This window comes from Amblyomma maculatum, chromosome 1 (assembly GCF_055883805.1).
Source record: "Amblyomma maculatum isolate TAMU_Amacu chromosome 1, ASM5588380v1, whole genome shotgun sequence".
In the NCBI taxonomy this organism is placed as follows: Eukaryota; Metazoa; Arthropoda; class Arachnida; order Ixodida; family Ixodidae; genus Amblyomma; species Amblyomma maculatum.
This window is the reverse complement of record NC_139344.1, coordinates 257,748,419-257,761,644: the sequence shown is the minus strand read 5'-3', so window position 1 is coordinate 257,761,644 and position 13,226 is coordinate 257,748,419. Positions and strand designations below refer to the sequence as shown.

The 13,226-nt window shown below is 43.3% G+C and overlaps 2 protein-coding genes across 11 annotated transcripts in view; both read right to left on the bottom strand.

The window, feature by feature from the left end:
- The window catches only part of slmb (beta-transducin repeat containing E3 ubiquitin protein ligase slmb), a 62,000-nt gene extending 52,541 nt beyond the window's left edge, over positions 1-9,459 (bottom strand). The window contains exons 1-3 of one of the 8 annotated variants that reach the window (XM_084590941.1): positions 9,242-9,459; positions 6,254-6,301; positions 576-653 (exon numbers count right to left, since the gene is read on the bottom strand). In XM_084590941.1, the coding sequence (XP_084447067.1) occupies positions 576-653; positions 6,254-6,301; positions 9,242-9,283 (168 nt within the window). In that variant the 5' untranslated portion in view covers positions 9,284-9,459. Of the gene's footprint in view, positions 1-575; positions 654-6,253; positions 6,302-8,337; positions 9,045-9,241 lie in introns of those variants that run through there. The other 7 variants (XM_084590946.1, XM_084590942.1, XM_084590943.1 and 4 more) reach the window with 7 other exon arrangements.
- A 373-nt stretch (positions 9,460-9,832) lies between these two features.
- Ranbp16 (Ran-binding protein 16) overlaps positions 9,833-13,226 on the bottom strand; it is a 65,512-nt gene continuing 62,118 nt past the window's right edge. For all 3 annotated transcript variants that reach the window (XM_084590938.1, XM_084590939.1, XM_084590940.1), the window contains exons 22-23: positions 11,385-11,611; positions 9,833-10,525 (exon numbers count right to left, since the gene is read on the bottom strand). In XM_084590938.1, the coding sequence (XP_084447064.1) occupies positions 10,444-10,525; positions 11,385-11,611 (309 nt within the window). In that variant the 3' untranslated portion in view covers positions 9,833-10,443. The remainder of the gene's footprint in view (positions 10,526-11,384; positions 11,612-13,226) is intronic.

Sequence of the window (13,226 nt, the reverse complement as noted above, 5' to 3'; positions counted from 1 at the left end):
ACATTTATGGGAGCAGCCACTGGAAGCTGCACCTGTGTGGAATGGAGCATGGGCTTAACACTCATGAGAGAAGTTTACTAGCAAATATGACGTGTATGTCTAATAATACAAGAGCAACCAGAGACCCCCATATGTTACTGATGCTATCTTTCCTCTTCTTCCAAAGCCACCTGAATAACATTTCATTTTACCCTCCCAGGCAGCCCTGGGCCTGTATTCACAGTTTGCATTGTTGTCAGAAGTGTTGTTTTTGCCTTCATCTGATTAGTAGAAATGCCAGGACTGGTAGTGGTGGCAACTAATCTGACATCCGGTGTTTCCACTAATCAGATGAATAGCATCACAGTCTATTGAGACTGCACCAGACATTAAAAAGCGCTAAGGGTTGATCCAATGAATGCTTGCCACTCAAAAAACCTACCCCAAGGGAAGAAGACATACGAGAGAAGTAGAGAGTTAAAAAAAAAAGAAAGAAATACTGCATCAGCAGAAGAGCAAATGTCAGAGATGTAGGCAGAAGCACATTCACAAGCACAGCGCTACAAAGAAGACAAAAAAATAGCGGGTGCACATACGACTGGTTCAGCATCAGAAGCGCTGCATGTGCATGGGCTCCGCCCTGGGCACGTGCTGGCGCTGTACCTTTCAGTACCCTAGAAATGCAGAGAGGAAAGGGAAAGCCCCACAGACAAAGAAATGCCGGCATCTGAGAAACGTTTCTGAATCCCTTCTCACATACACCCACAAGCAAAGCAAAGAAGATGCCAGATGATGTTACTGAGCACAAGTGAACCAACAGTGAAGCGCCAATAAGCTGTAACAATGAGAGTTGCATATACAGAGAGGCAGAAAGTCATCGGGCGACAAAAAAAGGACGAGCATCAGCAATTACTTCGATGCCACAAAGATACCACACCAGCGAGACAAGCCAGCATGTAGACTAGCAGTGGCCAACAGGCAGTCTTTTTTAAAAAGTACCTCTGAAGCTGTTCAAGTTGCATGACGAATGATGCTGGTTTGAGCACAATTCCAACAAGAATTCCAAACTATATTAACAGACTACATTAATGTAAAGTTTTGATTTTCAGTCCCAGACTACTTGTTGACAGGAGTCCAGCGTTCGATTTTTCTCGGGCAGCCCGGAAGCTCCGCTCACCAGTACAGATCACAGGAAAGTAGCGCCATGCTGGCAACCGTATTGTGTTATGGCTCTGTGTTCATTTCGAGTACTTTTCGTGTTCCTGCAGATATTGTGCGCTAACCTGTGGCATGAGCTCCAAAGCTGGTCTCTAAGCAGCTGTCAGACATTTGAATCTTGCATCGTGGCTTTTTTAGTCTTGAATTGTCACAACACATGGACCTGTCCGGGGCACCGAGAATAGACTGCTCGTGTTGTCAAGAAGTTCTTTACCTGTTTCTCAATATTTTCAGCGAGCAGGCCTGAAAGCACCGCAAGCGAATCACTGCGTGCCGGAACAGCTAATGCTTGTTAATAATGCTTTTGCAAATGCTTTCATCTGTTTTCGAGCGCAGTGAGCTGGGCCCTCAGAGGAATTTCGCGAGCAGCAACGGCAAGCAAACCCGCCAAATTGAGTTCTGTCAAACGTTTCACATTCAGGCATGTCCCATTCCATTTGTGAAAAGCTTCAATTGATTCACACCTCTGTTATCTATTTGTAGTATTACACACAAGCCAGGAGATAAACATGCTTGGTGACTCAAATAAAGCAGATGATGGAGGAAGCTTGCAAGATCATGTGACAATAACGCTACTTCCAGTCAGAATAAAATCGAGACGTGTCGGCAAGTAGTCCAGGATTGGAAAATCAAATGTACTTTGTGTAGACTACACCGGATTAGTGTTCAAATATCTGCTAGGTAACAGCTGCATCTTGTTAACTCGCATAAGCATGAGTTACTTTAATACCCACAGGCCCTTTCTTTGCATAACAGAGAAGCTCCATACACTGCCATTAATGATTTCATTTTGAAATGCAACATGTTGAGAATCCAGACTCGTAAGACAGAATCCAACTGTCAGAAGAGCAGAACTCTCTCTCTAGAGAGCAAGACATACAAACTCAAAAATCTGAGACCAGCAAAAACCAGGTAATGTCCTACACAAACTCAAAGCACCGCAACCCATAACCTATATAATATCCTCAGCCATGAGCAGAGTACTAGATCTAGTCTCACTGATATAAATATCTTTTGCATATATCATTAGAAATGAGTATCAAAACTAACATAAGAGGGCAAAAAAACAGAATGATGAACAAATGGGGAGACCACACACCACAAGCGTCCTGTTACTGCGCTCTCTTACGTTATGAATTAATACAGACTTGCCCAAATTTCCACCCTATTCAATCATATTTCGAGTATCAAAACTTTACAAATATGGTAAGGCATTATCAACCAAATCCTGCAAATGAAATTCCATTAGGAACAACTTTCCCAACCAAAAAATGGCAGCTGACAACCCATGCAAAAATAAACCTAAACGTCACAACAAACCAAGCATCAGAAAATGGGCACCACTTCATGATAGTGCTGCTACTTTGCTCTTTCATTCCAAAGAATATTATTGCGGCTCAGCGAAACCAGCTAAAACCCTAAAACATTAGGTAGCCAAACAATATCCAACAGCATGCAACACATTTCTGGCCTTAAATGACCATGCTTTGGTTTTTTTTAAAACACACAAATGGCTCATAAGCTCTACCTTAACATTTGACACCAGCTATAACGGCCATGTGCATTAATAGCGGTACTGAGAAATAAGAGGATAGAATATGTAGTATTCATTACTCTGCTGAGGGAACAGAAAAGGTTTTTGGCAGGCTGGAGCATGCATGACAAAAGCTCGTTGCACAAACAGGACAATTTAATGTGCTAATGGCACCACAATAACTGTATTGTGACACCCTTTCTATTTTTGTATGTGTCCTGTGTGTACTACAAGCTATTGTAACATACGAAGCAACCTGTGCAACCAGGACATATGGTAATATAGGACATCAGACGCTTTTTTAGACAACCAGGTTGCACAGGCAAAATGGCAGGTCAATGTCCATATGGTTGGTACATGTGTAAGGTGGTCATTAGATTTCAGGCAGATGCTATCTTTTGTATTTTGCTGTCAAGAGCTCAACCTTCAGCTTGACCTTACCCCTTCTATCATTTTTCATTTCCAAAGATTAATGCAACTCCTACAATTCCATAAGCAGCAGATGCAACAAATATAGGCATTTCAATTTTTTGAAGCTTAGCAGTAGCTACTCTGTTTCTCTTTCTAGACTGGCTATGCAAGATAGTTCGTCCTAGAATTTCATCTGGGCCAAATACACAGGAAAACAACTGCCAATCAACCATTTGCTGAGGTTGGACTTCACAATGACGGCAATATACAAAACTGCACAGAGCCCGCCAGCTAATAAAAAAAAAAAAATGAAAAGCTAAAAAAGAAAAACTATGCAGAACAAGCCACAGCTCACAGCTAAGCTAATACCTCTTCCACAAGCCTTCATCCCAACAAAATCTGCATTCTGAGGAGCAATTGTGCCCCCAAAAGATATGGACAGTGCTCAATGAGAGTCGTTAGAAGTGTGGATGCGTCAGTGTGCCATATTATGCTGCCATGGATACATTTAATAATAAATCAGAAACAAACTGCAGCAGCAGACTTTGTAAACAGCAATTAAGCATATAAGAAAAACGCTGAAATCTGCACATACCCTGAAACAGTCTGAAGCTAACACAGCATACACTTCAAAACTGGTTGTTTTGATTATTGTATTTTCCAGTGCATAAGGCACGGTTTTTAACAATAATTTTGCTAGAGTATCTTATACAACGGTGCGTCTTATATGTTTTTTGTTTTTTTTTGTGCAATGTTCCCAGGCATAACTTATCACAAAACAGCGGCGGCAATGACTTCCACAATTACAAAACCTATAAGCCATCTAAGAGAGCCAAGGCATTAGTAATGTGAAATGCCAAAAGAAAGCAACACCCGTGCTCCTTGCATTAGTAATGCAATCCCCACACTGCAAAGACAAGCTGAATCGCTTTTTCAGTTGCCATCCGTAACTTTGTTTGAAAGCTACTACATGTGCAATTTCCACTTCCTGCATGAACTCAGCACGCCATGCTACCTACCATATGCCATCGAAGTCGTGCAAGAGCTACGCATCGGAATTATGCTTCCACAAGGCTGGCCCAATTCTGAGAGCTAAATGGTAAACTATGATTGCGCGTCCAAAGATGAAGCCTTTGAGTAAAAATAAAATGTTGCTGCTCTACTTCCGCGAGTACCTTTTTTTATGAGTCTGGCCTCTTTTTTTTTTTCTGTCATTTCACACTGCATAACCAGTGTTCTCACAGGCATGGAGCATTTCATGATGGCCGCACAAGAATGTATAGTAAAGTCCCAGTGCAGTGCCCCATGTGGGTAAATTTAGATTATATACCAACTTTTCCATTGAAAGCCAGTAAATATGAAGGGTGCGTCTCATACACCAGAAAATATGGCCTATGGGAGGAAATAACACCACATAGCATGGGGGAACTTGCTATTGCCCATCACTGAAGTTATGAGAAACTATACTGGTGAATACACCCAAAGCTCTGAATCAGTTTTCCAAAGCTTGATACGTACAGCCAAGTGTAACCCCATACTAATGTCAAAACATGGCAAAACAAAAATGAATTTTGACGTAGGAAATATGAAACAAATTACTTAATGTCAAGGCATTTACAGACACTTAAACTAAAGATGACTGGCAAAGGCACCTCAAGGAAGGCTACTACTAAAACTAGACTGGTAATACCAATTGCAAATATCCAGTACAGTGCCTCACCAATTTCAATGCCAAAGACAGTGCTGCTATTGGTAACACACTGTTAGCATAGTGGTCATGCGAGTTTTAGGTGGTCTTTTCAAATGGTTTAAAACATGAACAAGAAATGCAGTGCTAAGTTTTTGAAGTACAAAAACGTGCCTAGGGTTCATCCTAGTAAAAATTACTCTATATTGGTTTATACTCCCATGAAGTGCTGTATTCACTCCAAGTGGAGTGACCTGCCCATTAGCAGACCAACAATGAGTACGGAATATCAGCACCATTGGTTATGGCCCCGCTTCCTCTACCAACAGAGGCTTTCGATAAAACTTCCAGTTCTACCCTTGTTTCAACCACCATCGGGCCATACCTGATGAAATATGCTATTTTCTTATCTCCACATAAGACCAGCGCTTCAAGAGACTGCAGTACAAGTTCAAGCAAATGAAACCATGCCGCATTCTTGAAAGTCAACTCTAAGCATAGCTTCACTAAACTAATGCTACGACTTGTGACCAGCCAAGTGCCTTTACAAATCAAGATCTCTGGCTTCTGATCAATAAACAGCGTTAGGGTAATGGCAAAACATGACAAATATTAACAAGCACAATAATACATCATATGGCACATAATGCAAAGAAGTAATGTGCTGCAAAGAAGTAATGGGTAGCCTGTTCTGTTCCAAATAATCTGCAGGTTTATTCACATTTTATGCAGAGCTTCATTTTGCATATCAAACTGTGCTGCTTGCTAGAAGCATCCGCAAAGGAAGGGATTCTATGTGAACTATAGTTTCATCCTAGGAAAACTTGGTGCTGTAGAATGAAGAAACCACCAAAGTGGCAGTTCAACCACCATGAGGATGCTAGGAAGCACATGGATCTCACGAGTGTTAGCTTTAAAGGGTCCATGAACAACTAACTGCAGTAAATTGTATTGAAAAAAATCCACAGAGGTGGTCTCTGCAAGTATATGAGTCAGATTTAAAAGCCTTGCATGAAGCCTATAACTAAAAAGTGCTCCTGGCGACCACACTCAACCGATTAGAGCAACACCTCCCCACGCACCCCCTTACCATCAACACCAAATGGCCTTTCTGGGTGTGCCCACTCACTGGTCACCCTCAAGTAAGAGGGCAAGATGGAGCACGGTGGGGTGCAATCACAACTTTTCATTTTCTTTTCTTGCACACCGGTATGCGCTAGGTTGAAGGGGGGAGACCAGAAGCATCATTTTCGATTGAGACATATTCGGTGCTATGAAGCTACACCTATTGCTCATGCGCATTTTCAAGTTTTAGTAAATAGCTTTTCACGGTCCCTTTAAATGTCATCAAGGTTTTTTATACTAAACTTTTAAGGGCCAATTCGCCAACACTTAGACTTATATCCAATATTTTAGCAACTTACCATATGCATACTCCTGCTTGTCTGAAAGGCTTGAAGAAGGTCTTGTGACTGAAACCAAGCCCGTGATAACCAACATCGTACTGCCTTATTAACATAGCAATAAGCACTAAGCAACTCACTTTCATTAAAGCAAAGCAGTAAATCTTAGTTACGAGTCCCTCGCATGTAAAACAGATTTCACTAAAAACTTATACCTTCAGGAGAGTTAACATAAATGAATGCTGGGACACAAAACAACAATGAAATTCACCAGAAACAAAGAAGATTCAACAAACAATAGTGCTCCACGCTATCTGTCACATACTTCCCAACATTCCCTTGAATAAAAACTTATAGCTGCAGGCTGCCCCTTTGATATGCTAATATGAACCTGACATCATAAACATAGCAACGCGATGGACCACTGCCGCATGCCACATAGCTCCCATGCACTAAGGCATGTGCTGGCAACAAGACACGACAATGTAAGTGATGCACCTTATAAGCACACTCTGTTAATGCCGCATAACATACAAGGAGCATCAAGGTCTGACGGGCACTAAGGCATGGAACAGTAGCAATAAGTGCATCGCATCTTGCTGCCAGAAGCAGCAACAGTGCACCTTCCAAGCTATGAGCATGCTGCAGTGTTGCATCCCAACGTGCTGGCTCAGTAGTTAGGGTGCTCGACTACTGTTCGATTCCAGCCATAGTGGCCAAGTTATGATAGAGGCAAAACGCAAAGTGCCCACATGCTATGCAACGCCCGTGCAAGTAAAGAACACTAGAACATCGAAATTATCCAGAGGCCTCTACTATAGCACCCCTCATAGCCCAAGTTGTTAAATCTGATAAACCAAACAAAAAACAAACCAATATGCTTGTCAGAAAACTATTAACAACCCCTGCACAACGAAATATTTTTTTGCCGCATTCCCAAGCAGCACAGCATATGAAGATCTGGCAGCCATAAGCGAATAAGTGCCTTGCCTTGCACTGCTTCTTCCATCTTTGGCTGAAACATATTTTTGTTCTGCAAACTACTGGCCTATTTATGCTAAAATGTTAAGCACAGGGCAGCATACATTCTATTTTTCTTGAATAGCAGTTTAATACAAGCACTACCTAGAAACAATGGGAAATAACTGTCCAACAGTAAGTTCAGTTTGCTAACATGTGAGCTAAACAGAACTTGACTGGCACTGTCTGAATCCAGAAATCCTGCTGTGTCAGGTGCACTTTACGACAATGTTTGTCACATACTGCTCAGCTTGCTTCTTCACATAAAGGTAGTTTGCCCGGAGAAATTTCTTAGAACCGTGCAGCCAAAGAACAAACATTTTTTGTAGCGCGTACGAAATGCCACGTCGGCCCTTCGCAAGAAGGCAAGCTAATGCTCCAGAATTTGTTGTATGTCCCCATAAACCAAACCCATGATCGACGGAATTTCTACACTTTCTAGGTCCACAGCGATACCGCAGTTACTCGCCCAACGTTACGCCTGTAAATGTCAACACACGGTGGTGGAGCAATGACGTTTCGGAAGAGCGTACCAAGCTAGCTGGCGGTAGACTGGTACGTCCAGCATCTTGACTAGTCCGGATAGCGATTTCCGGGCGACCGATCGGCTCGCGGTACAGCTCGGCTCGTCGTTCAGTCCGTCGCACCCCGAATCGTGCACATAGAGCTCGGACACCGAAAGCCGTCCGCCAAACACGACTGCCCAAGGAGATACCACGCCAGAATGCCGTGGCGATGGGCCGGTGCTACGTTTCAAACATCACAGCACCTCACTATGGCTGTTTTTCGGTAAGGTTCTCACGAATGTCGTCATAGAACGCGGAAGTAGACAAGGTAGTACGCAAACAGGGTACTGAACTTCAGACGCTAGAGTTTTCCAACAAGCATATTTTTCCTTGATTCACTAATTATACGAAAGGCGCACGCACAAAAATGAAATCCAAGGCTACGCAAGGTCCAGGCAGAGAACTAGAAAGAAGGTTACAGGGCAAAACTGTCCTGGAACCTGCATTCATGTATACTGACAATCGCCGATGCCGACACCCAGCGCCAACTCTGCAATGCATGAAATAAAATGCACTTACGCCCATGAAATATCTAATGTGAAGTTAAAACGCTACCAACGATGCAACGACGGTTGACTGCCCATTCACAGTAGCCCTGAGCGTAGCAAAGCGAAGGCGCCCAACCGGCAGCGACAGCTGAGCCGCCTGGCTGGCTTACCCTTATTCTTTTGGGAAAATAGGGCTCTCGCTTACGACCGACGAGACGTAAACTGGGCCGTTCTAAGCGGTGCGTAGTCAAGAGCTGGACATGAGCAGAGGGCGCTCACCTCCTAGGCCTAATAATACAGTGTTTACCAACAAATTTGTGAACTTACGACAGCTGCAAATCACCAGAAATCTGAGAGCACCGAAACAGTGAAGTCATCTATCCAATCCCATATGCGGAGCACAATGCAGAAGACCCGTCTAACTTACGTAACTTAAAATGCCATTTTACAAATGCCAATGAATTCAAAGTTCTCAACCGCTGCAAAGTTACTATTTCCAAGCGCTTAAAAGGTTTAATAACATCTCATCCAAGTAATACAAACGAGTGCAATTGCAGCCGACGGTATGAGAACCAGAACAGGAACAAAACCTAACAGGAGCAGTAGTCAACATTTTAACACAGGCGCACGTCTCTTCCAGACGTTTCTTATAAAATTGCTTAGTTTTCAGCAACTGTGGTGATCTGTAAAACTCCAGATAAGCGAAGCAGCAGTGGGATACAAGCCTAGAAAAAGCATCGCTTATATTAGGCTTAGAAATAGTTACGTATAATTACACATCAACGATACAGCACGAACGAATACATCAGCACCGAAACATTCACGATTACATATACAGTTACCACAAAGCTTGCAGCGTAACGGTGACACCCGAAACATTAGCGTTAGGCCTTGATGATCACACACGACGGCGACGCTACAGAAACGATACCAACCTGCCCAGGCACATTTTTCTCTTCCGACAGCGCTGTCTCCATTACCGAGTCCAAAACTCCAAACTCCAGAATCTCAGGTAAAACCGAACCGAAGCACAAGCTAAGTATATCCTCTGTAAACACAACAATGTAATCGGTCGCACAAAGACGGAAGTGTGTAACGTGGTGAAACAACGGAAATGGCGGCCTCTGGCGGCCTTTTTCAGGATGCGCCCCTAATGCTCCGTATCTCCTTGCTCCTAGGAGCGCGCGAGAGCGTAGGAAGGGGCCGCTAGAGAGGTCACGGTGGTAGCTCGACCAGTCTCGGCGCTTCAGATAAAGGTCAGCCAAGGCGGAAAATTCAAAACCCCTCTTAACACTGCGGGCGTTCCTCCTCTCTTCGGCTCGACTGCAGCCGCATAACCCAGAAACTTTTTCCTTGCATCTTTGGAACTGTACCAGTTGCACCTTATCATACCTTGGATACTGGCCAGCTAGGCGGGCCCTGGGATACTTTAATATAATTCAAGCAGAAATAGGTAGACACCACCAACCCCCCCCCCCCCCCCCCCCACACACACACACACTTCCAGTAAATCACAAAGGCAAATATGTTATATTTACATCACTTTATTTCTGTACATTTCCGGGTAAAAAAATATCAGCACATGTTCCATTGGAATGAAGGCTTCAAAGCATAACAAAGACACAAACAAAACAGGGAAAGATGACAAGACACCCAACTGAAATAAATACCTCACTAGCAACTTGCCAACCCACCCAAATATTTGCTTCTTTCATTATATACATATCATAGCTCATCATTGCTATGTTTAAATAGACATTCAATAGAAAATGCAAAACTTTGTTTCTCATCACGTTTCTCTGTGAAAATAAAAAGAAGGAAACAGCCATTTGAACTCACACACACGCACACATGAATGCAAAAGAATAAGCTAAACTTCAGGACAAATAATGTGTTGTTATAACTACTGCACTTTAAATCCTTTTAAAGCAAATCAATGGTACCGTGCCAATAAGTGAACGATAATGCACAGGAAAATTGCAGCTGAATTTTTTTTTTCAGTCTGACAATGACAAAATGGTAACTCATGATAAAATGAACAACTAATCAGAATTTAAGAACGAAGAAGAATCCAGGTGGCAATCCAAACATCCTACAGCAACAGCAGCAGCTTCCAGGTCTCCTCGTATGAGATGTGCTATGTCATCATGTCCAACGATGCAGGTCCTTTCAAGGAATCGTTGATGTCTCTCCGGAAGACAGACAAATTCTGTGTAAACCTATTTTGAAAAGTAAAAAAAAAATAATTAGCCTTTTCTGTCATGTAACATGAAATGCTACGATCGGAAGGTGTAGCATATTCTGGGACAGCTCATAAGACAATGGAGCTGCACAAGGGTATTGGCAAGGTTTTCTGGGTGCTGAATGTGCCTTATCTTGACCTGCTTCTGTTCTTCGAGCTAGGCAGAGAGCCCAATCTGTATCCACGACTTGCGAAACCTCCGTGATCAGCCACTTTCCTCAGCTGGATAACACATGTGCCTCCTTCTGCCGCTTTTGGTGCTTTGTGTGCTGCCATATTCAGACACTTCTGTTTTCTGTGCTGGGCAGGATGCTCAGCATCATTCGCTGCTTTCGATGTTCAACACGTTACATGGCATTCGGCTGCTCTTTATTGGCCTTTGCGACACATTCTGCTGCCTTTTCACCTTCGTCTGCAGCTACATAATGCCACCACTCGCAATATAGCAGACCTACCTCATAGGACAACCGGAGGAAAATTTTCAATGAGAAGCTCAAGGGGCTCCCAGTTGGAAGACATTTCCAAATGAGGTTGTGGCAATGACAGAGTGCTCTAAAACATTGAAAAAGAAGCTGCTTTTTTTGTGCTGGCACTCATTTAAATCCAGATAGGAGCCGTAGGTATAGCAAGTACTTCTTTTCTGCTGCTTCTCATTCAAATAGAGAAATTTGGAACATTTCAGACTATTTTGGCATCATGTTCTGCTCTGTATTTCGATTCATGTTCTTCAGGTTTGGAGAATATTTGCCTGAGTTTGTCATGAAGAGCTAAAACCATGGAATGCTTGAAAATGCCACCAGGCAGCAAATATACAATGTAACACATTCAAGACCCACCTGTCCCTGTTCTTTGTGAGCAAGTTGCGTTCGATGCCATCCATGAGCGAGTCAAACCACTGTGACATAGTGGCTTGTTTTTCAACTGGCTGGCTGCTCACGAGGCTCTGGCGTAGCTGGCCGAAGTACTCTTCATTGAGCAGAATCAACCCCAGCAAGGGTCGTGACATGGACCATTGGTTTCGGCAGTCCTCAAACATAATTATGTTTAGGATAGTACTCAGCATCTGAAAGAAAGTCAATTTCCTGTTACACAAATGCAGTCCATGTATGTGGCTGTGCATTATGCCCTCATATAGGTCCCTTTAGCTCCTTGCAACAAAAAAAAAGACAAGGTAATTTCCAAGACTTCCATGCTATTGTGCTTAATTATGTCACCTTTCATTATACAATGCATCATGGCCCTGGGACACCTGATGTTCCTTTCAGGATAGCTGACGACCCCAATCAAGCATTACTGGCCTACTGCCAGCACAAGCAGCCCAGCAATCCTTTGGGCTTTTAAAACTGAATGTAACAAGCAAGCATCATTTACATGCAAGTCTCGGCAGCCTAGACTTCCTTCAAGCTTCAACCAGGCATGCCGAGCGCACATCACCAACACACTGCAAGCCCAGAAAGTCTGGCAGTGCTCAAAAGCTATGCACTATTACACCTGCTTTACTGATCTGTCAGTAGCCAGGATGGCAGATATTCATGCAAGTATGTACAGCCTCTGCACCAACACTTTTGTTTGGGTGTCCCTTTATCAGTCTGCACGCACTAAGACGATACCATGGCAGAGGCAGAACCTATCTACCTACTTCCTTTACCTTTATTTAAAGGTAGTTTTGAACCATATATCAAAGCAACCATTTTTCAGTTTCTGAGGCTGTCACTAAGGCATCCAACCCTCCACAGGAGGCTCTGAAAACGTCCAAGGGTTTCACTCAAAACAGTTCATGCCTCAATGTATGCAATGGCAGGTGGCTTCACAGCACATGCAATGCTTCCAATGCTGGGCCAATTCCAACATCGCTCTGAATTCATTTGATCTTTTCTATGATGCAGTTACAAGCAAGCTTTCCACTACAAAAGTAATAAACATAGCAGTATTTTTGCTTCGAGCAGATGAAATGGTTTGTGGTTGGTTTGTGAGGTTTAACGTCCCAAAGCGACTCAGGCTATGAGAGACGCCGTAGTGGAGGACTCCAGAAATTTCGACCACCTGGGGTTCTTTAACGTGCACTGACATCACACAGCACACGGGCGCACTGCCTTTCGCCTCCATCAAAAAGCTGCCACCGAGGCCGGGATTCGATCCCGCATCCTTGGGAACAGTAGTCGAGCGCCGTAATCACTGCGCAACCCCGGTGGGGCGAGCAGATGAAATAATGACATAGGATCTGTAGAGGGTAATACTAAGGACACAGAAATAATTGTAGCAACAAGAAACCGCCATGTTGCTAAGAACACCGAGGCACCAGTGCAGACTATAAAGGATGCCAAAGGATCAGCTGAGGGCATTGTGACTATTGCAAGAACAAGAGAGCAATCACAATGAACAAAAACTAACAGGGTACACTTTCATCTGCCAATACCTGCACAGCTCACTTTGTAGATCATGAACTGATTACATCTAACCTGCATTAAATGAAACTCAGATTACTTGCACTTCTCATTATTTTAATAAACTTTGAGAACATGATGAGCCAGCCAACATTTCAAAGCTGTTTTGACACACCCAGCCAGAACAGCAAGTTTGGTAAATTTGGATTTCTCCTTCTCTCGACATTTCCTATGGGAAGAAACAACATGATACCACACGTGGCGCCAGCAAAGCATACTGACATAAGTCAACGA